The following is a 27,145-nucleotide window of genomic DNA, read 5'->3' on the forward strand; positions in this document are numbered from 1 at the left end:
AGTGCTGTGGTATGAATGGGACAGTGCTCAAATGGTTTAAATTGTACCTAACTGGAAGAGTGCAGAAAGTTGAAATAAACAATTAACATAATATGCAAAAAACTGGTGCTTTCTCAAAGTGGGGAACAATCAAGAATGGGGTGCCTCAAGGTTCGGTCTTTGGTCCTCTGCTGTTCTTAATATATATTAATGACTTGCCATTCTGTATTCACGAAGATGCAAAGCTGGTACTTTTTGCCGATGATAAAAGTATAGCTATCACATCCGACAGACAAGAATTAACTGGTGAAATTGTAAACGATGTTTTTCAGAAAATCATTAAGTGGTTCTCTGTAAATGGGCTCTCATTAAACTTCAACAAAATGCAGTACATACAGTTCCACACAGTAAATGGAATGACACCATTAATAAATGTAGACTCTGATCAGAAATCAGTAGCCAAGGTAGAATATTCAAAATTTCTAGGTGTCTGCATTGGGGGGTTGAACTGGAAAAAACACACAGATGATCTGCTAAAATGTTTGAGTTCAGCTACTTATGCTATTAGCATCATTGCAAATTTTGGTGATATACATCTCAGTAAATTAGCTTACCACGCCTGTTTTCATTCTCTGCTTTCGTATGGCATCATATTCTGGGGTAACTCATTATTGAGTAAAAGTGTGTTCATTGCCCAAAAGTGCGTAATCAGAATAATTGCTTGAGCTCATCAAGATCATACTGCAGACACTTAATTAAAGAGGTAGAGATCTTCACTGTAACCTCACAATATATATATTCACTTATGAAATTTGTTATTAACAATCCGAACGAATTCAAAAGTAATAGCAGTGTACATATTTCATTGTCTTCTTAGGTCAAAAATTACTTTCATATATAAAAAGTAATTCTCAGAAAAATCGGGCCAACATATTGCTTGTATACGATAAGTTGAGCTTTAGCACAAGGAAAGCAGGAAATGGAGGAGGAGGTCACTTCGTTAAATATCGGTGCAAGAGGGGAAATATTTTGCTATGCTGTATTAATTTTGGTTCAGACAGTGTTAGGATTTGCATTCATTTCTCATAAGTTACTCTATTGTTATACAAACTTGAAATGCATCGCTAAAGTGTAAACCTTGAGTGGTCCACTATAAGTGGCATGTGGAAATAACAATGTATGAGAAAGCGTATTGTAGACAAATCTGCGTTCAAACATGGTGCTTAGTTGTGGTAATGAATAAAAAAATAAATCAAGCCTGTTATAAAACAATTATTCAGTGATTTAGTAAGGTTTGTGGTGTCGGTAAACAGAACAAAAATGACATGACGTCTTCAGATTTCTATCTACAAGAGGGGAGGGGATGGTGGTGGGGTAGGTGAAGCTGTCAAGAACAACCTTAAAAGCTCTACCAACTTGAACTGTACAGACAAGTACCACTCATGAGAATGAACTAAAACTCAGCATGGCATTGACAAGGTAATAAAGGAAAAATTTAAAAAAAAATATTACGTACATGTGCCATACATTCTGTATATGGATGACCTGCAATTTTGGTCACTTTAACATCAGTGAAACTAATTTTTTTGTTCATTATAAAGTGACAAGTCAGTGCCAGTTTGTCTTCACTTGTGTTACTTGTCCACATGTCTATTGCAACACTCAATCAGTTACATTTTGTAATGACTTCTTCTAATTTATTTTTTATTTCCTCATATATTTGGATCAGCATCTATGGCATGAACAGATTTTTTAAAACCTTGTTGGCCGAAGTTGTGTGGCAGCATTTTGGTAACGATTATTTGTGCATAAAGAGAATAAAGTTATTTTTTTACTTTTGAAATAGTGTTGTACAACTGACTTATTTTTTAAAGAGCTTCTCAGTTTTTATTTTTTATTTTTATTTTATTTTTTTATTTTTTCACTTGCTCTAGCTCATAATTTGATCCCTCGCCTTTCATTTTTATTACTAATCCAAGGTTCTCTAGTTTTTCGTCATGCTTCCTTTTTAAGTAGTCTCTTAAATCAGTCGTATTCCCTGAATTTTTTAATTCTTTACTACTGATGGTACTCTTGACAAACTGACTGTTATCTGCCACTTTCTTGAAAAACGTCCGCACAGATAATTGTTTTTTTGGTATTCGTTTTCAAAACAATAACAAAAATCTCTATTTATGCACTTCTCACATAAACAAAGTAATCTTCAAAGTGCAGGATTGCCTTTGACAACAGACTTTCGGCAGCATCCAAGAAGTCCTGATCGTTTCATGTCCGCACCATTCGGAACACTTCGTGGCGACTGTGCTCTATATCTCACTGCTGCCAACAGCAATTCAACATTTGTGACTTTATAGTTGTGTGAAAAGAATAATCATGTTGTTGTGTGATGTTTAAATACTGAAATGAGTGAAGAAGCCTTTGTGGCACACTGAGGGCACCTCCTTCGATACTTTAAAGAACTAGAACTTTCGGGGCAGCATTCTTCCTCGTGACACTTGAAAAATTATTAATCAGGTCACAGAATGCTGTAAACTTGAAAACACACAAAAATGAAAATGGTTAGTTAATTCACTCATCACAAGTATCAAACAAGGGGTTTCATTATTATCGGGCAAGAGCTTAAGAAATATGTATGGGATTACTAGTTTTTACAAAAACGTTCAAAGACGTTCACTGTCAATTCATGGCAAGAAGAGATCAGTTTTATCTCACATCCATTGAAACATTCACGTTTTGCCTGAATTACTTATGAATATGCATTGCGATACTGTGAAAGCAGATAGCATATATATATAGTTGTTTATTTTAGTGATTATGTCCAGCCACTTTACAAATACAAACCTTGACATTTGATACATTGTGCTTTTACTGTATTAAGTTTTGCGGGTCCTTTGCGTCCTTGAAGGAACAAGCTTTGCAAATTGAACACAACACAGGTAAACAATGATAGGACAATATTTGTGCTTCTACAAAGGCAGAACTGATGCGGGGGTGTTAGGATTGTGTTGATGTTGTGTGTTTTAAAATAACCTTACACATTAACATGTAAGATTGAAATCACTTGTAAGTCTACTATGAGGACTCAGAAACATAAGGGGATAACAGCAATGTGTTTAATAACAATAATAACCATATTTGTTTTAAAATGCCTTGTGCAGTACAATCACAAACACTTAACAAATCTTTAAGATGTCTTTTTTTCCTGTACTAACTGCATTGTATTACAGCAACCTTTTTTACATTTCTATTCCTTGCTACAAGTTAGTATGCTCACACATTTAAGGATGATAATCTGCATAATGTGCATTCATGAATCCATGTGATTTATGTGTGTAATATTCACCATAAGCATGTGGTCAGTACAACAGGCATACTATCATGAGTTATCACTGGAAGACAATCAAGGAAATTTGCTCTCTTATGAGCCCTCCCCCCATATTGACCAATCTATTAACAACATATGGGTCCCACTATATTTGTTGCTTATTAACTACCTCCATGTAATGTACTTCTCCTCTGCACTCCACATGCCATGGAGGTAATAGGATCCAACAATTTTTTGTGTGCCAATCAAAGAAGAATTACATTGTAAACAATATGACTATTAGTAGTTAAACCAGACAACTGGTAGTGATGATACTGCTGACGCCATTGATTAATAGATTTACTGATGTTTAAGAAACACTATCTAGATACTTAACATGTGGCCTTTGTTTTCGCATAAGTTTCTGGGAAGGTCAGTGACAAAATGCCCTGCGTTTGAAAGTGGGTACTGAAGGCAGATTTAGGGGCAGAAATCCTGTTCTTTGAACCTAGTAGAAAAGCCCATCAGTTTGTCCTATGTATCACAGGGGCAATCATGGTGAGTAGTGTAATATACCTAGTTGTGTTGCATTTGTGTGTTCCCTGTGCCTGTACTTTGTATTGGTGTTACTGAGAATGAAAAGCTGTTCATTGGTTTTGGAGCATTTGTATCTTCTGACCCTCTTGGAAATAGTGCCAAATTTTATGATGTATGTTACAAATTCCTTCCCCCCCCCCCCCCCCCCCCCCCCGTCCCCCCTCCCTCCTCCCTCTTCCTCCAAATATTGGAACTGATACAATTCTTGGCCAGTAGGTTAGCTTTCTATCTTATCTTTTTAAGGATGCCCCAAGTGATACTATTGCTGAACTCACTATCGTAACCATTTATATAGGCTATGCACTGTATAATTTGAAATTCTTTATTGAAATCTTTCTTTGACAACAGGACCTGTGGAGGTTTTATAGTAATGACCTGAAAGCTGACTTCTTGTACCTCATCAGGTAGTTGGAGGAACTGTGGTTCACTATATCAGTGGTGGTTGCATTTTCTGATAATATAAGATCCGATCTTGGTTCTGCATAAGGTAGTATTAAGATTTAAATAGGCCAACATTCCCTTCTCATTGTGCTGTTAGTGAAATGAATCATCTTGTGTAAGCCATTTAACTCATTTATGAACTAACAGCATTTCTCGTGCGACCCACCAATGGCACTTTCTGGTGCCTCAGAAGAAAAGGATTTTGTTCCATTAAAAGTAATAGTAGTAAAAAATTACTTAGGTTTGTGCATATGGAGCTGAAAAATTAACAGCCTTTTGGGGCTAGTGCTCAGTTTGGACGAAGAAAGAGGAATGGAGAACTTTCTCTCATCCAGTCATGGCTTCTTTTCTGCTTACGTGAGGTCTTGCTTGATACTGTGGTGAATTATGAATTACTTCCAAAAAATGAAATAGTTACTACTCATAGTCCCCCCTATCTCTCTCCACCACTAAATGTTAAATTTTTGACATCCTTAAACTTATGATGAAATAACAGCACAAATAGAGCTCTAAAGTAGTTTGGAATATGATGGCAAAATATGTACAAAATAGGGCTTCCTTAGGATATAGACATTATTGTTTTCTCAAACTTGTTGTTTGTTGAATTATTCAGGGACCTACCCATATGTGACATCATCAAACTGCAGCATAGGTGGTGTGTGTACTGGACTAGGTCTTCCACCTTGTAATATTGGAGATGTAATTGGAGTAGTTAAAGCTTACACAACAAGAGTTGGAGATGGACCCTTTCCAACAGAGCTATTAGATGTAAGTAGAAATTTTAGTTCAGCTTTTTTCATGTAATATATTGTAAAGAAAGTATTAATGGTCATTTCACATCAGTGACCTACTTTAGAAGATAGTAGTAGCATTATGCCAGGATTTGGATATATTCAAATAAGGCTTTCTGTCAGAGTATGTATCTGTTTACTAGCCCTGAAAAATGAATCTTACTATAATTACACTAAAGTGCTATATATTAACAATGTGATTGTCTCCCTGTAGTGATAACATGAGGCCAGTAATTAGCAGAAGACTCATGTCCGAATTGCCCAAAGTTAAATCCATGTTACACCACCTAATTTTGTGATTACTGATGCCCTTTCAGAGCCATAGTGAAAAAGGTTTCAATGATTTGTGCCTGTCTTAAGTATAATTTTATAGATCTCTCATATACCAACAAGCATGTGGGAGCAGATTTTGAGTGATTTACTGTAATCTACTTTGGCCGTGCCATAATTTTTCAAATTCTTGTTCACTCAATTTTTTATGCTCATAACTGTTACGTAGATTAGAGATTTTTATGATCAAGCAATAGGTGGCAGCTTGTTATAGGTTCAGCTGGAAATGAAATTAGTGTTTGTATAGCCATCAGCAAATGAATCGCTCCAAAGTCTGTAAAAATTGAATTCATTTAAACGGTTCACATACTTAATACATTCCTCATCCAGTTTAAGAATTTAAACTTTTATTAATTCGTTCCAAATTGCAGTGTCCTTGTGAGCAATTTTATTGTACCCATAACAACACAACTTGTGGCCTTCCATTTACTTTATTATTTTTGCTCATATGAAAGCCCACGGTCATACACTGGTGGAACCACCAGAATGACAAGGAAAAGTGCAGACTATAGTAAATGAAAACTGTGTAACATTTTTTCAAGTCAGTCATCGGTCCTTCATAATGAAACAAGTTTTCCGGCATAGCTTACAGAAGCGGTCCCATGTTTACATTTGCAAAACAGTCCAACATCATCTGTTGTGTAACTGCAAAGTCCATAGGCCATAAAATACTTAATTGCAGTACTTCCCTTGGAAAACACATCATTCTTGAGAAATGGGGTGCCTTTGAATTTGGAGGGTTTTTGGCGGTAATAAGTCTTTCTTACTCTGCTCTGTTCTAGGCATCTAAACATCTAGTAACTAGGCACTGCTACTTAAACTGTGAGTAAGATAGTGTTTTATTTTCTTTAAAAAATCAGATTTTGATCAATTTCCATATCACTGGGTGTGTGCCCTGTTCTGATCGATGGAAACTCTCTTATCAGATATACCCTTCCTTGTGTGTTCTGTAGCACAGTTGATAGCTATCAAAACAGAACTAATGCCACCAGCATTATCTGATGGCTACCAAAGATCTTGGAAGTTGTAAGGATCGTAGAAGAATTGGATAGAAAACCTGATGTGTTTGTTACTGTTTAGCAAAAATTTTGTACTGACTAAATGGCAGCTACTTCTTTGTGATCATCGTAGTGAACATTTACAAGGTACGTGACACAGATTTGCAGTATGCAGGCTGTACATCTGTTAAATCTGGGGTGTTAGAGGGACATTTACAGTGGTTTGATTTTGCAACAACATGCAGTTGTATGACATCAAGAATTGTTCTCTATATTTAAACTAGATGTGATCATTTGCCTCTGTCTCGGCAGACCACACCATGCACCATCAGCTCCGGCAGGCTAACTCCCAACAGTGAACCCTGGCCTAGGATGTTGCACAAATTGTAATCTTTCTTCGATGTGGTAGTCATTTGTGTCCAGACAAAAACTAGATTCATCATTGAACTATATTCTTTGTCAGTTCACAAGCAGCTGCCCTAATTGCTCACATACTCACAACATTACTCCCAGCAAACATATTTCATATGGCATGTTAATTGGGAGCATTATGATTTAAGGGCACGTGAAGAGATTGTAGGTCATATGATATTAGAGCACTGTTCTGACTGACACGGTGTACATGGTGTCTCTTAATGGCAGGCAACGGTGGGATAGGATCAAGAAATGTTTGGTAGATGAGATTGACTGTCAGCCCGTAGACAATTGCTGTGACCTTACTGAAATTTCTGTACCCCACTAGTTTTTAAATTGCCCAAGAATGCTACTGATACATCCAAAGAAATTTCCACTTGTGAGATAAGACACAAAATGAGTGACACTAATGCTAGCGTTTTGCCTCAGAAAGTTATTTTGTTCAGCAAGATATTGATTGTTTAAAGCAGAGGTTCTTAAAATGTATTATGCACTCACCAGGGAAAATGCTAAGTGCCTCATGGTGTGGAGGTGAAGAGGGAGGAGGGTAAATCAGCATGAGGTTTAAAGAAATAAGCAGATTAGGTAATTACACTACTGGCCATTAAAATTGCTACGCCAAGAAGAAATGCAGATGATAAATGGGTATTCATTGGACAAATATATTATACTAGAAATGACATGTGATTATATTTTCACACAATTTAGGTGCATAGACCCTGAGAAATGAGTACCCAGAACAACCACCTCTGGCCGTAATAACGGCCTTGATACGCCTGGGCATTGAGTCAAACAGAGCTTGGATGGCATGTACAGGTTGCCCATGCAGCTTTAACACGATACCACAGTTCATCAAGAGTAGTGACTGGCATATTGGGACGAGCCAGTTACTCAGCCACCATTGACCAGATGTTTTCAATTGGTGAGAGATCTGGAGAATGTGCTGGCCAGGGCAGCAGTCAAACATTGTTGTGAAAATAGTGAATTCTACATACAAATTGCCCAGAAATTATATTTGACATAACGTGGTGCCCTATGAAATCACCCAGAAAGAGCTGAACTCTTTAAGTTCGCATTGCCCGCAGCTGTAGGGTTAACTGACAATTAAGTTGGGCTTTCTAATTAGTATGCTTGCTGTGGTTATATCTGGTACTGTGATAGATGACAAGCAATTTGGGACCTGAATGTAGAAGAGAGTCATATTTTACTGAAATAGATCTTATCATCCAATGTAAAGTCACAGATTGGTATGCTCTAGTCAGATGTTTGTGATTACAATTTAGGTGGTGATGAGAAAATGGGAGTAGATTATGGATGAGACAGTGGCTGAACTTCCACAATCATTGTTCCCATGTACTTTGTGCCAAATAGAAAACAATGCTTTCGAATTAAAAAAAAATCTATTGATGTATGTCCAAACAAAAATTAGATGTACTTTTTTCTTCCTTTCCATTCTTTATGTATTCTTTGAGTTTAAGGATTAAAAAAGTAGTTCTGTAATGTAGTTTATTAGAATATTTATATCATCCATAAATTGTTTTGCTGTGTCTTTTCCAGTATTTGTTCTCCATTTTCCGTGTGTGTGTGTGTGTGTGTGTGTGTGTGTGTGTGTGTGTGTGCGTGCACGAGCTAGAGAGAGAGAGAGAGAGAGAGAGAGAGAGAGAGAGAGAGAGTGTTTTACCCAAATGTATCCAAGACTTTGACCGAAATGAAAGGCAGGCAGCTCTGTCTGAATAGTCCAAATACTTCATGTTACTGCACAGGATGTTGAATCAGCAGACTGAAATGATTAGAAAACTCTGCCTCTGGGCAAACTGCTCCTGCTCCATGGCCAGCATCAATTCTGGTACCTCAGAGAACTGGTTTTAATTAATACTTTTGTGACATTTTCACTTCAGTCCCTGACTAATAAAAGTATGTATATAGAGGATGGCATGAGGGAAATAGTATATTTACAACTGACTACCCTGCTAAGGTGTAGATGTGCTCATGCCATTGACTACACTTCATTAGATCCACATAGTGTGTCATTTATTTCATAATGGCCAGCAGAGGTGCGTATTGAGACACACAATTCCTTCACTGTCCAACACTGAATGTACGATGGAAGAGATGGCCATTTCCTTGTTTTAAACAGAAAGACAATGTCCAGATGGATAAAACAATAGCATGAGATGGGCAACTGACTGTTCAGTTGCTGGATAGTATCAGACAAGTTTGTGAAGCTTTACAATAAAAGCCACAGTGATCTGTCGGGCAACATTTCAGGTCATCACAAATCCGTAGGATCCCTCTGCGAAGAATTTTGAAACAGGATTTGAAGTTTCATTTTTATAAGCTGCAAGTGGTTAAACAGTTAAGGCTGGGAAATAGAGTAGGAGCAATTTATGCACGATGTTATTAGACAAAATTGACCAAAATGTTGTGATTCTGATATCTTGTGATGTTTTATGAGGTGAATTTTGATTCATGTCAGTTTGTCAGTAAACAAAACCAATATTACTTGGATGCAGCTTGACAGCTTGTACATAAAAAGGACTGTTATAGACCAGAGGTTGGCATCTTGGGTGCTGCTTTTTTAAATAGGCTACAATGGCCAGCCAGTGGTGGTCGATTCTGAGCTGTTATGAGGCCATTTTTAACCATTTCTTCATTTCACAGCTACAGTGATATTGCAGTTTAAATGCAGTACGGTTTCAGCAAGATAGGTTTTTGGCTATATGGCCCATAATTCAAATGACTAATCTGATCCATATCAAATAATACTCTCACGATTTGGTGGTATCCGTGACTGACGAGGTCACTTGCTCTTTCAGTCCCCAATTTCTTTCTGAAAGGTCAGTTCAAGAACAGATTTTTCACAGTGACATAATAATAGTGAAGAGTTGAAAGCTACAATCCAGGAACAGAGAGGTCACTCCTCAAGAAATAATTGTGAACATAATGGGGAGATAATTCCTCAAGAAATAATGGAGAACGTCTGTGGACATCTTCAGCAGTGCTTCATATTTTTCACTTTGCAGTAATGGCAGTGTTTGTGTGTATTGGTGTAAATATACATAAATCTGATGATAACCAAGTGAAAATATACTATCTCCCCTGGGCCAGCATTTATTATTTCAATTAAAAATAATAAAGAATGCTGCACGGTATTAGAAGGAAACACGTGACGAATTCAAGAAAATAAAAGTTTTGCTTAGAGAAGCTCATAAATTCATTATCTATGGTCCTGGAAACATCCAGATATTTATTTTGCTGAAATTTCAATAAGGAATATTTGAGTTTAATACTATTTTGGAACCACCTTCAAAATTTTGTCATATGGAATTAAATATTTCACTGTCAACAATCTTGTATATGCATGCACAATTTGTTTGTTCAAATGTTTGGCAGTTAAATATATATTGATCAAGAATTTTGAACTATGGAGGCACAGTAATATTAAGCTAATGAAGCTTGTAAAAGAGCAGAAGTAAAGTGCAGTGTCTTTGTCAGGTCAAAGAGGATGCAGTACTAAAACATTTGAGAACTTCTCAGTTAAAAGTAACAAAATTGTAATTCTTAGGGATTCGAGCTATGTTAAATCTCTTAATGCGCATTACTTTTTTCAGCCTTTCTTGTGTTTGTTAATCCACCACCTGCTGTGAAAAACCAGCATTTATTTTTTCTTGTGCCGTTGTCTGCTGACACATGGCTACAAATTTTTTTTTTTTTCATTGTGGTCCACTTCCAAACATACCTCAAAGACAAGACATCACACATCTTGCAAGCTTAAGATTTTATTACCAAATATATTAACAAATTATATCAACTTCTTTGTCACATTTCATGCACTTACAGAAAGTTTGTGGTATTTATTTTAGGCAAATGGTGAACTACTCCAAGAACGTGGTAGTGAAGTAGGTGTTACAACAAAGAGGAAAAGAAGATGTGGCTGGCTGGATCTGCCACTTTTACGATATACCACTTTAGTTAATGGCTATAGTTTGTAAGTAAGAGCAAATTTTTATTAATATTCATATTCTGTTGTCATGATATTTGTTTGTTGCTTATCAGTTCATGTTGGAAATGACATCTTTGACATGTGAAATAGCTTTTGAATTTCACAATCTCCTGATAACAACTGCTTAGGCCACGTGAAACATCCTTTCAGTGTTTCATAACTGATGCGACACAAGTGTCAGCTGTGTTGTGATACCATTATAGCTTGTCAGACTATGGGATATCAAAAATGAGCTACTCAGAGTTGTATGTAATAGAGTTTACTAAAAATAACCCTCTGGAAGGCAGCTGTGCAACAGTTAGTTTGTTGATAGCTTGAAAGGTATTGGCTCTCTAGTATGGCTGTCTAGGTAAAAAAATCATTTTTTAATATTGTTCAGAATTAACTTAAGGTAAAAACGCAATGAATGTTGGGTAGGTTATATAATGCAATTGTCTTTAAATACCATGATTGTTGGACTGTATGTAATCCATCTCACACCAGAAAATATTTTTTTTTCTATGGAATGCTTGGCTTAATTTCACCATGGGACCCAAACTGTGCCATAAATACACACACTATAAGGCAAACTAACCACCTCTATATAGCACAGTGCATTGGTGGTAATAATGGATATGTTAAATTACTGAACTTACCAAAACTAGATCCTAGTATGTCTTGTCTGGAGTCTGTTTAGTAAAATTTGTCTGCGTATGACCAGGCAGGGCAACTTCTGGTGGTTGACGGTTGCTGCTTTATATATGTTATGGCATCTCAATTTCAAGTGTGCTAGTATAACTAAGCATTAAGGTGTTTAAAGGGGGGGAAGTCTACTCTAAGAAAAAAAGTGGTAATAATTTTTGGTAAAAAATATACATGCTGCCCTTTGACCATCTAATGCACAGATTTATGTTCATCTGTAATCCAGAAGGTCCATGCTACCTGTATTATTGTGTTGTACTATGCTGCATATCAGGACTGCAAATTTTGAAATTTTTAATTCTGGACTGTGCTATATTCATGCCAATTCATGGGCAACATTTGGTTTGTTCTTTTCTCTAGATAATGAACTAAAAGAGAAAGCAAATAAAGAAAAGATATTGAATCCTTATATCTTCAGTTGAAAGTGATAGGTAGTCCTGGTATGCTGCATGTCGATTAGATCAGTGGGTTAAGGCATTGGGGGTGTCATATGCTTATTGCAATGACTATTTTGTATTTATTTGTGGAGCAGCACTGTCACATATTGTAGTCACCACATTGCAACCAAAAGGGATCAGACAGGTCCTAGCAACCACTGGCTAACACACATAAGTAGCAGTACATCATTTTGGTAGCATCCACTGAATTGCATACAATAAAAGTTAGTGTTAAATATTGAGAGCCATAAGCATTTCACATCCCGATTTGTGGCTTCTCATCCAGGTAACATCCATTATGCCAGGGTGTGTGGATATAGTGATGCCTGTTGGCTGAGGATGACACAGTGGTCGATCGGTACTGCTGGGCTTTCCAGGGCCTGTTTGAATGGAAGAGGAGGATGCCAGGATGTCAAGTCCTTTTTGACTGAAAGTGTAGTGACAATTGTACATATAAAGCAGTAACCACAAATTACCAAGTATTCACCTGAGAAGGCCTAACTGCAATAGTAGCCAAAATGTTGGCAGTTTTTTCGTATAATCATGTTGTCACACACCCAGAAGAATCATATTGAAATTACCACTGCTTTATATTTACTTAAACTGCCATTTCTATGCACATCTCAAAATTCTTGTTTTAGTTCTTTCTCCCATATGCCTAATCTAATTAAATGTGTGAAATTGTAAACTAAGAATTATCAAAGCTTGCTTCAGAACTTTTTAGTATTTATTTTAACATGGAATGTCTTTCTTTTGCAGAATATGTGTAACAAAATTAGATATACTCGATACATTACCAGAAATAAAGATTGCTGTAGCATACAAGAAGAAAGGCAAAGAGCTAAACTACTTCCCTTCAAGCATCAGCGAACTTGCTTCAGTAGAGGTGAGTAGAATCAACAATTGTGTAATCGTCTTCTATGTAAAGTAAATAAGAACAATACCTTTTTATGGATTATAAGATTCACTTTTTTCTGTGAAAGTGTGCCTCTAAAATTCAGGTGTGTCTTACACTCGAAATTAATGTAAATAGTCCAGTGTTTGATTTAAAGTCCTGCCATTCTTAAAAATAGCCATATGTTCGTTGCTGCAGAGAATCTCTGTCTGGCAACACTGGATTCAACTGGTATCAGCAGTGCACCAATGTGACAAATGTGATTTGGGTGGGGGGGACGATTCACGAGCTTGCTAACGCAGTCTCTCCCACCCCATCGTCATAAACCCAGGACAGAGTCTAGCCCGTGATGCATCATTGCAGTTAGCAGTGTCAGTCAACTTCAATTGAAAGTGATTTGTGTTCCAGTAGCGGTACATAAATTTTGTTAGTAGCTACTTTCATAATGGATAAAATAAAAGGTGTTCATATGGTGCGGGCTATAAATGGAAAGTAATAGCATATGCAAACAACGTGGAAACAGAGCAGCTGAGCAGAATTTCAGCCCCCCTCCAACAGAAAAATCCATTTGCAGTTGGTGTGCTTGTAAAGAAGAACTGAAAAAATCAGGAAGACTAAATGTGCAAATAGAGGACTGAATGCAGAGTGACCAAAGCTTGATGATGGCATATTGAAAGGGATTTAGGGACACTGTCAAAATGGCATTGGAATTAATAGAAAAATTATTCAAATACACGCTCGTAAACTATCCCTACAGTGAAGCTTAACAGACTTTAAGAATGGAGTTGGTTGGTGCTACAGATTTATGAAGCATCATGGACCTTGTATGTGAACCAAACCCAGAATATCTCAGGAAATGCCACAAGAATATGAAGAGAAAATATCTTTTCACTACTTTGTTATTCAACATTCAAAAGAAGACCAGTGCGGAACCAAGCCAAATAGTGAATATGGATGAAACTCCTCTGTCATTTGATGTGCCAAGTAACAGAACTGTTACCATGAGTGGTGTTAAAAGTGTAACTAGAAAAATAAGTGTACATGAAAAAATGCACTACACTCTTGTCCTTCCCTGTTGTGCTTGGTCTAAACTTAATCCATTGTTCATTTTCAAGTGCAAAACAATGCCAAAGTCCTCTGAAATAGTGCTAGTTCTTGTTGCTCATGTACATGACAAAGGTTGGGTGGATGAGGCTGGTATGAAATTATGCATTAACAGAGTGTGGGAGAGAGGGAAAGGTGCTTTATTGGAGAATAATTCTCTTCTTGTGCTAGACTGGTTTAGAGGTCATTGGAAAAATTCTTTGAATGATAAATTGATGCAGGTAAATACAACTCTTTCTGTTATTGTGGGAGGACTTACTTCACAAGCGCAACCTCTTGATGTCTCAATAAATAAACCGTTCGAAGTGTATATGAGAGTGGTATAGGGAGCTTTAAAATGACCTCCATACAAATAAGTGTCAGAATATAAAACTGTCATGGTCTAGTGTGAGAGAAGACATTATTGTTAAACCTTTCAAGAAGTGTAGCATAAGTAACTCTCGATGGCAGTGAAGACCATCTTATATATGAAGAGGACAATGATAACGACGGAGAGAAGGAGAAGAAGTAGTTCTGATGATTTTCAGGAATTTTTTATCTGGCCTTGCGCTCTAGTAATAAAAATGGTAAAAATTTGTTTTAAAAAATGACTTGAAAATTAAGGTCCGACTTACAGTCTGGAAAAATGTATATGGAAAACAGTCAGCCAATACCAGTGTGATCATATCTTTTAGATTTGCAGCAGTGCCATTATTGATAGATATTGTTACAGCAGTCATGTTCCACAATGCTTGTTTAAAATTGTCAGTTCCAGAGAAAAATTCTTTAAATTGCCATTGTTTTTCATTATTTGCTGTCATATTATTACTTTCTATTTATCTCAATTGATAGTACACAAACACTGGAGTGATTAAAAATAACCATTCATTGTACGAAGACAACATTGAGCAGTGGATGAAGGTGGTGGAGCAGAGCAGTTCCTAATTTTAATCATCGAGATGTGAAAATAATAAAGATATACAGTTATACTATGCAAACCATTGTGAAGTGCATGACAGAGGGTGCCTTATTTAGGGTTCTTCCCATTCCATTCACATGTGGAAATTGGGAATAATGATGCTTAAACACCTCTGTGCAGACTGTCATTAGTCTGTTATATCTGTGATCCATTCGGGCGCAGTACACAGTGGGTTATGGTACATTCCTAGATTCCGCATTTACACTTGTTCTTGAAAGTGATGTAGAACTTTGTAGAGACTAAAATCTCCTCTGTTGGAATTAGGACAGATACTGCAAACACTGATGATGTGATAAGCAGGCTTGCCTGTTCATTCCTGATATCCAGAAGGGCGTATACTTCAGAGCTCAGGTTGATGCCACGTATTTTTCCCCCCCTCCCCCCTAAGCATTTGGTAGAGTTCTGCATTGCTATTTAAGAAGCAAAATACATGATTACAGATTATTGAAAGATGTATGCTATTTGATTGATGATGTCTTTGCTAACAAACCCACTACATTCTCCTAAAAATGGAGATACTATTAGAAGCAAAAGTAGTGTCCCCTGTACTTGAATGACTGATAGCACTTTTTGTGTTCCCAATACACATAAACAATGTGACAGGCAGCGTTAAGGCTCACTGAGACTGCCCAACAGTACAGTGGTATATGGGGAAGTTTCATTGTTAACAAATTTTTACATCAGGAAAACTCGGATATGATCACCATTTGGTGCAAAGAGTTCTTATTACAGGGCAACCGCAACTGTACAAGTCCATGTTGATAAATGAAGAAAACTGCTGGATAGTTGCTTAATCCACAGTTTGTAATTAGGTACATGACGGGTTTTGGAACAATTACAGTTACATCATCTGATGTAAATAATAAAAATCACTTAATCACCTGAGGTCATCCTGACCCAATACTGTTACCCAGTGCCACGGAACTGAGATCACAACTTGTACATAGGAATGGGTGATGGAATTTTTGTCCCTTTTCCTCTTTTGACACAGACAGAACCTTCGGTTCCATGACTGTTGGGATGAGGATGACCTCAGATGATAAAGCAATTTTAAGTTTTTACACCAGATGATGGAACTGTATCTGTTCCAAAACCGATCGTGTGCCCAATAAAAGATTGTTGATTAAACAGCTATCTTGCCGTTTTCTTCATTTTTCAAAATGAACTTGGTACGAAGGTTGACAGTCGGTCCTGTACATAACTGAATGAATGTTGTGTAATGTAAGTAAATAGACAAAAAGACCACTCATCATATGATTACACAGTTGGTGCTCAGTCTCTGGAATCGTCCACAGTTTTCAAATACCTGTCAATACATGTTCAGAGAGATTAAAACCAGAATGGCATATGAGTGTTTCATATGGGGAGGACAGATGCTACATTGTTTATTGCTGGAATCCCAAAGAAGTGCATTTCACCCACAAAGGAGAGCGCTTTCAAACCCTCATCGGACCAGATCTTGAGTATTGTCCGTTACTTTTCATCAGTTGCTGATTTTGGTTCACAGATATTTTCTTATGCACTATATTTCATGGCATAGTTTCCATCTTGCTGCTGAAACATTCAGTATGATTTTGTAATAAGAACTAGTCAATTTTATCCTTTTCCAAATTGACGACCACTTGGGATGCCAGACCCATTTCATTAACCATACCAAGTAGCAAATGATTTTTCTTCTTCAGCGCACATTTGTCTTCACCAACCCACTGTTCAGATTGTAGTTTTGTCTGTAAGATACACTGCCGAATCCAGATTTTCTCTGGATTATGTGTAAAGTTTTCAAAAAACACACTTAAAATGTTTCTCCTGTGATAATTTTTGGTGGGAACTTAATAAGTATTGTACCAATTGCGCATTCAGATCCTCCTCCTCCTGTACAGCTTCGGATGATAACATACCCAACTATGAGAGATGCCTTCTATCTCACCTGCCTTGTAAATTTTATTAGTACATTTTTCTATTACAAAACTGGATTTTTAATGACCATTTCTCCAGAAGAAACTGTGTTTGTAAATGTTCATTTCTCATATGACCACATTTAAATTAATTTGTTGAGTAATAAGTGCCAAAATGGCACAGAGACCCATGTACTTACCTCACCTCAATTTGAATCTATGGTACAGTACATTTTTTAAAAATAAATATTTGATGTCACCCCATCATACTCATCTTTACCCATTCCTACAAACTTTGTGATGTAGTCAGTAATGAGATGGGTAATACTTATGTCATTTGCATGTAATTGTCAGTTATGTTTAGAAAGCAGTTAGTGACAGTGTGATGTTTCGGGACTAATTAACAAAGGCTTGGGTTTAATCCCTGTCTCACAATTTTCATCTATCTGGAGACATATATCATGAATTGTAGGCTTTCTGTTGAATTGGTGTTTACTGCAAGTTTGTTATGTCATACGAGTGCACTGATAGTTTTCTGGTTGTTAGCATTAACTGCTTGCACATATATATTCCACAAGATATACAGAGATGTGATAAAAAGATAATTAATAATTAACCAGTATTATAGTGATTTCTTTTTTAAATTTCCTCACATAAATTGTTTGCTGTCCCTATTTCATTTGAAGTGAAGCAATAGTAATTTATTGGGGTAGGTCAGAACAATGCTTGGCTTAGTTTTGAATCTCATATCCTCAACTTATGCAGGTCGAGTATGAAACTCTTCCAGGATGGCAAAAGAGTATTGAAGATGTCCGAGAATATGATAAATTGCCACTAAATGCGAAGAGGTATATTGAAAGAATTGAAGAGTGTCTTGGAGTTCCAAGTAAGTACATATTTATTCAAGAATAACTATTGTTGTTGGTGTCTTTGTATATTTTTACTTGTTAAACTGCACATAAATAAGAGATACGTGTCTGTTCCAGCTGTGTGAATAATTTGATTTCCGTTCTGATGAAAGCAATGGTTTATTGCTTCACACTTGTAGATGGTCATCTTTTTATTCCATTACTCAAAAATGTAATGTTAGTTGACACAAAGTATGGAATGTATGAAGTCCTATGTAACAGGTTAATGAAAACTGCACAAGATCATTATAGTGTCATGTTTTCTTAAACCCTGTTAGACAGGAAGTCAACCTGAAAAGATACCAATTTTATATTGAAGTAAAGTTAAAATCACCAGATATAGTGGTTAAAGTAAATCTGTCACCATAAGACTTGATTAAAGTTTTGTAAGCAAAGCCAACAAAATTGGAAAAGTCCAGATTGATCTTCCATTGCAGCATTTTAGCAGATAGTATAGTATAATCTAAATGTCAGAAGGTAACATGGAATGAAACTAAAGGAGAAAGGTGTTGTAAGTAGCACAGGAGTAAATGAAACACTGAATTGTAAGTATATTGTAAGTAAGGTTCCAGTATCACTGCTTAAAACATGTATTGATTGTTATGTCATCCTTTCTTAAGATTTCTAGTTGTTTTGACACATATGTAAGGTCGGTGTGCCTGTATCTGGTGACTGTTCTCATTACATTTACATGAAATTCTAAAATACTTATTTCATGTTGATTTTGTGCTGTTTCATGCAGTGTGGCATAATATCTTGTTATAATTAAATATTTCCTGTAATTTTTGACAGCTTACCCCATAGATGTTTTATGTTTACACTGTAGATGTACATGAATTTGGAAGTTTTCTGGAACAGCTGTTTCAATAATCAATAAATGATTTAAGCAGTGATACTGGAAACTTACTTACCATGTTCTTTCAAGACCTATTTCATTGCAGGCCCAATTATCAAGAAACTAGAAACATAGAATACCAAATGACAGCTTCTTCAGTGGTAATATTCAAAAATTATGTGGAATTATCAATTTTGTAGTTGACTAGCATCTGTAATTAGATGTTGCCAGCTGCCGCTATTCTCTCTGTTGTATCTTTCCACTTCGTCCTAATGACATACATTACATTATAATTTAATACAACTTTTGAACAAATCTGCCAACATTAACAAAAAGGTTATCCTAATATATTGCATTCAGACTTGGATCAAAAGGTTATAAAAATATATACAGTGGTCACTCCAAAAGAAATGCACACTATTTTTTTTAAAAAATCCATCTTTTATTATACATGTCTGAAAGTTTTACAGTGTGTAGATACATCCTTTAGGAACAATATTTTCATTTCTCCACATAATTTCCATCCCTCTCAACTGCCTTACGCCATCTTGGAACCAGTGCTTGTATACCCGCACGGTAAAATTTGGAACCAGCCTGTTGGAGCCACTGTTTGGCACCATGCGCAAGGGAGTCATCATCTTCAAACCTTGTTCCACGAAGAAAGTCTTTCAGTTCCCCAAAGAGATGATAGTCACATGGAATCAGGTCAGGACTGTAAAGTGGGTGTTTCAGTATTATCCATCAGAGTTTTGTGATCACTTCCTTGGTTTTTTGACTGACATGTGGCCGTTCATTGTCATGCAACAGCAAAACATCCTGCTTCTGCCGATGTGGTCAAACATGACTCAGTCGAGATTGAAGTTTCTTCAGTGTTGTCACATATGCATTGCAATTTATGGTGGTTCCATTTGGCATGATATCTACAAGCAAGAGTCCTTCTGAATCGAAAAACACTGTAGCCATAACTTTTTCAGCAGAAAGTGTGGTTTTGAATTTCCCCCCCCCCCCCCCCCCCCCCCTTGGGTGAATTTGCGTGATGCCACTCCATTTATTGCCCCTTTGTCTCTGGTGAAAAATGATGGAATCATGTTTCATCACCTGTCACAATTCTTCCAAGAAATTCATTTCCACCATTTTTGTACTGTTCCAAAAGTTGACTGCATACCGTTGTTCTTGTTTCTTTGTGAGCCACTGTCAACATCCTGGAAACCCACCTGGCACAAACCTTTTTTAACGCCAACACTTTCAGTGTTCTGCAAACATTTCCTTCCCCTATCCCAACGTAGCGTGACAATTCGTTCACTGTGATGAGGTTGTCATCAGTCAGCCGCTGTGAGGACAATCCTCAATATTGCCGAGCCTGCTTTCATCATGTAACCAGCTTACCCACCGACTAACTGTGCTGCGATTGATAGCAGTATGTCCATACACCTTTTTCAACCTCTTGTGGATGTTTCCCACTGTCTCGTTTTCACAACACAGGAATTTTATGACAGCACGTTGCTTCTGACGAATGTCAAGTGTAGCAGCCATCTTGAAGACACGCTGACAGCGCCACTCAAGGGAACAGGTTGAACTAAGTTTGAAAACAAGTGGGAAGAATGTATCTACACACTGTAAAACTTTCACAGATGCAGAATGAAAACTGTGTTTTTACAAAAATCGTATGCATTTCTTTTGGTGTGACCCTTGTATGTTTAAAATGAATAGCTTTTCATAAAACATTGTTAACATTATACCCGGACCGTTGAAACATTGCACTTGACGTTTGCGTATAAAGTTGGCAGTGTAACAGAATAACAAGTGAAGAATGATAGGCACTAGGCGTTCAGCATGGGGCGCCAGCCAGTCACAGCACAGTTAGCGCTGCTGTTACTCATGTGCAGTGATGTCAAAGTCCCCGCATTGCCGGCTTTGTTTAGTGAATGTGTATACAACGTGAATTGTATGTTGTTTACCGTTTATTTTTGTTGTACTGTGTGCTATATCGTTGCGACTTTTGTTATGTTGTGAGTTTACATACTTGGAAAATGCCACCGAAAAGACTTCGTTCACCTAGTGACAATCCTTTGCGTCGAGGGGTGCCGCTAAACAGCCAGGCACTGGAGTTACTACGCAGAACTCATGAGTTTTACGAGCAGGAGAAAAATTATGTAAGCATTCATGGACAGCCATCAATTCCCACCGACAAAGTGGTGGAACGTACGTCGAAAACTCTTGGTATTAGTGCAAGAACTGTAGTAAGTAAGGGAGTATTACTACAAAACTTGGAAGATACTGAAGTGAGCCGTAATGATTCCAAGCTGTCTGGATCAATTAATACATTTTAATCAACCCTGGGAAAGAAGAAAAAGCGGCCTAGTTCTATCACAGATTTAGATTCTTTCCAGATTGATGCAGTTCGTAGGCATGTTTGTGCTTACTACAGCAGAAAAGAGTATCCGACTGTAGCTAAGTTATTAATCTCTTTAAAAGAAAGTGAACTCTTCAGGGGTGGTAAAACATCACTAAAAATTGTGCTTAAAAATAAGGGTTTCCGTTACAAAACGCTAGACGGACGCAAAGTACTGTTAGAGAGAGCACATAGTGTTACTGCTAGTAGCATTCCATAATTTGTCTAGACGAAACGTGGGTTAATGCCGGTGAAGCTGTCAGTAAATGTTGGACGGATAACACACCCAGCAGTAGCGGCTATCAGCCGACGGGAAGAGGAGCTAGATTAATTGTGGTCCATGCAGGCTCCTCCAGTGGTTTTGTCCCTGATGCACTTTTAGTTTTTAGATAAAAAAAGACTGGTGATTACCATGAAGATATGGATCACACATGATTTGTTGAGTGGTTCAGGAACCTTTTAAAACAATTTCCTGTCCCTACAACAATTGTAATGGACAATGCTCCAAATCATTCGGTGATACAGAACAAAGCCCCAACCACAAATGATCGGAAAGAAGTTATGGTGCAGTGGTTACAGGCTCGAAATATGGCAGCGGATATGAGTATGACAAAGGTTCTGTTATATTCTCTTGTTAAAGAAAATAAGCCTACGACACCTACATATGTAGTAGATTAAATTGCCAAGGAGCAGGGTCATACTGCAATACGTCTGCCACCATATCACTGCCATTTCAACCCTATTGAGTTAATATGGAGTGATGTAAAAATGTATGTAAGGAACAACAAGAAGTCCTTTACAATAACAGAGGTGAAAAAGCTGTTGCGTGAAGCTCTTGTGACTGTGGATGCAGCCTCATGGAGAAAAAAGTAGAGCACGTCGAGAAGCTTATACGAGCAGCACAGACAATAGAAGGCATTATCAGTTGACATGAACAATTAATTATTTGTCTTGCTGATGACGACGATGAAGACGGTTTTAGCAATGAATCGGACAACAGTGACGATGGCGAGCTGGATGGAATTGCGCCATTATCACTGTAAATTGGTGAGTGAAAAAGTACTAATATTGGTTATTTATTGCAATCTCAGTTATTATTTATTTTGTAAACTACATACATTATTGATTTTAAAGTGCCAGTCGTCAGATGCTTGTTTTTTGTATTTCTTTGCTCCGTTATCGAAAGAGTGCGCATTGTTATGTCTTTTCATGCATTATTATACTGTTGTTTACTTCCTGTCATTGTAGTACAGCTAAAAACGAGTTTTTATATACACTGTAATTGCTCAATCGCTTGCATTTACGAGACGGTACGGAAAACTGTATAGTCTGCTGTGTGTATAGAGGCTGCTGTTGCAACATCGCTATTACAGTGTAGCCAACCTAACTAGACAAAAAGCGAACTGTCAAGTGCAATGTTTCGCCGGTGGGGGTATAACACTCTACTACGAAATTATTTTAAACTCCACCGTTCCTTCCCCTGGCCGTTCCTTCCCCTGGCCGTTCCTTCCCCTGGCCGTTCCTTCCCCTGGCCGTTCCTTCCCCTGGCCGTTCCTTCCCCTGGCCGTTCCTTCCCCTGGCCGTTCCTTCCCCTGGCCGTTCCTTCCCCTGGCCGTTCCTTCCCCTGGCCGTTCCTTCCCCTGGCCGTTCCTTCCCCTGGCCGTTCCTTCCCCTGGCCGTTCCTTCCCCTGGCCGTTCCTTCCCCTGGCCGTTCCTTCCCCTGGCCGTTCCTTCCCCTGGCCGTTCCTTCCCCTGGCCGTTCCTTCCCCTGGCCGTTCCTTCCCCTGGCCGTTCCTTCCCCTGGCCGTTCCTTCCCCTGGCCGTTCCTTCCCCTGGCCGTTCCTTCCCCTGGCCGTTCCTTCCCCTGGCCGTTCCTTCCCCTGTTCATGGCTAATTAAGGCATAAACAATATACATATTTTAGTATGAAAGATGTGGAAGTTTAGAAAATAATGTGATCTAGTTGTGCTTGATAATGGTGTGTGCATTACATATTTGTGAGTATGAGTATGAATTGGTGAAACATCCATTGTAGTCCCTTGCATCAAGAGCTCCAACACACTGTGGAGAGACAATGGTGCCTGCTGGCTAAGCTCCGTTGGCCAACCCAGGTTATATGCCCCTGTACCTGCTTCAGCCATTGTGTGTCTTGACACTCAAAATGGCTCACCAGAGAATGTTTGGTAACACAGCAGCTCCTTCAGCTTTCTGAACTGGAAATACCTTGTTATCATTTACACACACCAGTATCCTATCGTGCAATGTTTCTAAAATAACTGTCCGCCTGCTTAGCTCGGTGGTTACATGCTTGCCTCCCATGCAACAGGCCCAGTTTCAGTTCCCAGCTGTGTTGGGATTTTCTCCGCTCGTGGACTGGGTGTTGTGTTGCGCCCCTGGATGGTGCCTCCCTGCCATCGATGCCATACACTCATTTTCACTTTTGAAAATAACTTAATTCTTCCTCTTAAGGCTCTATATTCAGTTATTCCTATCCGGAAATGTGTTAACAAATTGAAACGACCCAGCAGTTCCCTGTTGACCACTTGTGTGGCTTGTAACGAATCTTTTCAACAGTTGGAAAATGGAAGAGATGTAATAATAAAATCTCACTGTGAGAGAAAAGTATTAATTTAACAGTTTTTTATATTTGGTAAATAGAAATCGCAGTTCTTGCAGAATGTTGAGAGACTTGAATGTGTTGTTTAAACAGCATGACAGCATCACAAATAACTTACCATGTAGTAGATTATGCTTATGGGAAAATCTAACAGAAAATGATCTTTACTTTGTTTGAAAGTTTCAAGTCTGTATTTATTTAGTATATGTGTGTTTTCTCATCCTAAATCTTGAATTAGCCTCTGACATCAGAAAATCAATATTGTGTATGTATGTTGAACATTGGGTTAAAACGAAAATAATTTAATCCATATTACCACTTAGATGTATTAATTTACTCTTTAATACTTAAGAATTTGTAATAGCTTAAGAACAATATATAGCTGTCAGTTTATTAATATATTTTTAAGGACATAACAGTGATTGACCTAGTCTCATTTTTCTCTAGAATAGTAAGTACATCACATTGTGCAGAATCCTGTATTGATATGATATTGCTCTCCAGTGTAAATTTATACAAATCACTTATTATTGGTGTATTTATAAACAACATGTTTTTGTTTTGCAGTTAAGTGGATTGGTGTTGGCAAAGGAAGAGAATCCATCATCAATGTCTTCTAGTAACCATCAGTGAAGTGATCATATTGTGGAACATTATCTTTCTTCATATTAACTGTAGTATGGCTCCCACCTTCTCTAGGTCTAGTCAGGACAGAAGTTCTTTGCACATAAACTGCATCAGTCGCATAAAATATGCCAAAAGTGTTCTGTTGTCTTCTTTTCTGTTATGTTGAAGATACTACAGAGTCCTTATTTCAGTATTCGTGTATGTTATGTGACCAGTTTTAAAAATCTGTTACGGTGGAAATAGTACCTTTTTAAAATGTAAATGGAGCAATTTTTATCTTTTGGAATCTCACTTTATTGCAGCAGCTCACAGATGTTTGTCTTTTGAAGACACAAACGTGGTGACTGGGTGCTTATTATTATTTTAATAGTTCATATTCGCACAAACTGAGGCAGATGATAGGCTCAATCTTTAACACAAATTTTACTGTAGGAAGAACTTACTCAGCAAAGTTGTGCATATTTGTGTTAGTACACAATCTGTGATAATACAGACCAGCCACATAAATTCATCATACAGTAGGACTTAACTTTTGACTATTTTCTAATTTCATCAAGTACTTATGCAGTTGATTTCTGAAAGAGGGAAGAGACTGTAGATTATGATTAAAATGTTTATTGTAATTGTGATCCATGAGAGCAGCATCTTGTATGCATGTAACTTTGGTCACGACTGTATTTTTATTCTGCTCCATAGCTCTAATACAATTGTATATCATATAGTGCTGTGGATGTTACTGTTGAAGACACCAACAGACTGCAGATTTTGTAATGGCATAAAGAAGTGTGTTTGACACTAATCAGTCAGCACTAATTAATCCTAGAAAATCATTCCAAAAGAGCGAAAGTCACATGAGTGCAATTTCTCTTCACACTCATTTTGAAATTATATCAGACATAATTAAGTTTGCATTATTAATTCAAATAATTTGCTTCCATATTTTATGAATTATTTTGAATGTCTGTCACTTATTTGGTATTTGTTAGTGATTGAAATTAATGTTCGCTTGTAGTGTAATCTTTAGTATTTGGCGTGTCTTATCAAGTGAGTAGTAAAAACGTAGAATATTTGTAAACCAATGTATGACATCATTAACCTGTTGTATTTTTTGAATATGTTTCTGCTTTAAGGCAGAAACCAAAAAACAGTTTTTCTTGTCATTGTTAAAGATTGCAAACAACCCACGTGGGAAAAATCATTTAAAATTTGATTTTAAATTGGAGCACTTTATTATCGTCATTCACGTTTACAGTTCTAAAAAGTCTATCTTTAACATAATGCTGTTCGGTCACTTTCGAATGAAGTGGGCTGAAAATATTCGGTGAAACCAGTGTGGACACTACTTGATTAGTGTCCTGTTAATGTAAATGTGGTTTGCTTGAAACAGTGTGCAAGACACACAGATATATTATCTGTTCAGTGAACATAAATCAAGTTCCTAATATACCTTTCTGTGCTTGATACCCTGACATGACATTAAGGAAGTTATAAATGTCATGAATGTGTGCATTCAGCTGCAAAATTTCATAAATTGTTGTAACTCAGAAAGCAGGAAGAGAAGTTCAGTTAAATAATGAATCATGAAGATTTATGCTAACACAGAAATGAAATTTTCTGTGTTAATAGTAGTCTTATTTATATATGCGAGTAATGTTATCAAAAGAAATGGCCAGCTATAGCCTTAAATATCTGACACCTACTTGATTGATACATTAGCAAATGAAAGGTGCTATTAGCTGTATGAGTTGTATATCTGAAATGAACCTTTTGGATCCTGTGTTAAGGCACAGGTGTTGAAATTTAAGATTTTTAGAGCATTGTTTGTTACATTGTATAATTGTCATTTACATTTTAATTTTTGCACAGTTTGTTAGATTGATCTCTATTGCCCAGTATTAGGTTAAAAAAGAATTTGTGGTTGAAACAATGCAACAAATCTCTCAGATGAATTCTGAGTATCTTTAGAGTAGAAAATCTAATAAGGGTGCTATTAATATAGTACCTTATATACTACTTAAAATGTGAAATTGCTGTTACATGTATTTAAAAAAGAAGCTTCTTTTAAAGATAAAATTTAAAGGCTGTGTTGTCATCATATAGTCCAGTTAAGTGGAGAGCATTTGAATTAAATGGATTTTGGACTTTGTAATGAAAGGAATGGTGTTACATTGTAACATGGGTACCTTATCATAAACATTTAGCAACATCATTCATCATGGACAATGTCAGTGTTCCCCTTTCATTTCCATGTAGAAAGGAAATTTATTTAATCATCAGAACTTATTTTGATACTTACTTTTATTGTTGGAAGAAAATGATCACTTGCCTATGGTAAGAGACTGTGCCTCTCCTCAAAAACTGTGTTAAATCAAGATGTTAATATTCATGGAAGTATCAAAGCAATAAAATCTTTTCTGGTCTCTGAATAGTGACTGTTTTGTGTGTGTGTGTGTGTGTGTGTGTGTGTGTGTGTGTGTGTGTTGAAGTTATGTGCGCCTCTACTGCTCAATACAATGACTGTGTTCCTTCTAAGAATTTCTATTGTTATTAGATTATCCACTGGAAGTAAAAAGAAATGGAGGAAGAAAGATGAGGAATTGAAATGTCTCTAAAAACTTAAAAGCGGTAGAGTGCTTGTCATGATACACAAGGCCTGTTCAAAAAATTTTGGAACATTTGTAACTTCGCACTGATGTGTTGGAGCAAAATGTGGTTGGCATTCCTGCACATGCGTATGTTCAATATGTAACTGCCAGAGGTTTCAGTGTTGTATGTATGTTAGTTATTGTTTGGTGCCGTATTGAGTAGAATGTTGCACAGTTTGCAAATTTTGAGATGGCAGAGTTAGAGGAGCATTGTGTCTGCATTATATTTAGTGTGAAACTCAAGAAAACCTTTACAGAGACACACTAAATAATGCTGGACAGAAGTTAAAGATTA

At 37.1% G+C, this 27,145-nt stretch overlaps 1 protein-coding gene across 3 annotated transcripts in view; it reads left to right on the plus strand.

Moving 5' to 3' along the window:
- The window catches only part of LOC126363549 (adenylosuccinate synthetase), a 62,369-nt gene extending 35,738 nt beyond the window's left edge, over positions 1-26,631 (plus strand). For all 3 annotated transcript variants that reach the window (XM_050007972.1, XM_050007971.1, XM_050007973.1), the window contains 5 exons: positions 4,935-5,089; positions 10,718-10,842; positions 12,735-12,861; positions 17,593-17,713; positions 24,146-26,631. In XM_050007972.1, the coding sequence (XP_049863929.1) occupies positions 4,935-5,089; positions 10,718-10,842; positions 12,735-12,861; positions 17,593-17,713; positions 24,146-24,198 (581 nt within the window). In that variant the 3' untranslated portion in view covers positions 24,199-26,631. The remainder of the gene's footprint in view (positions 1-4,934; positions 5,090-10,717; positions 10,843-12,734; positions 12,862-17,592; positions 17,714-24,145) is intronic.
- The last annotated feature ends 514 nt before the right edge of the window (positions 26,632-27,145 follow it).

The sequence above is a fragment of the Schistocerca gregaria genome, chromosome 1 (genome assembly GCF_023897955.1).
Source record: "Schistocerca gregaria isolate iqSchGreg1 chromosome 1, iqSchGreg1.2, whole genome shotgun sequence".
Taxonomy (NCBI): domain Eukaryota; kingdom Metazoa; phylum Arthropoda; class Insecta; order Orthoptera; family Acrididae; genus Schistocerca; species Schistocerca gregaria.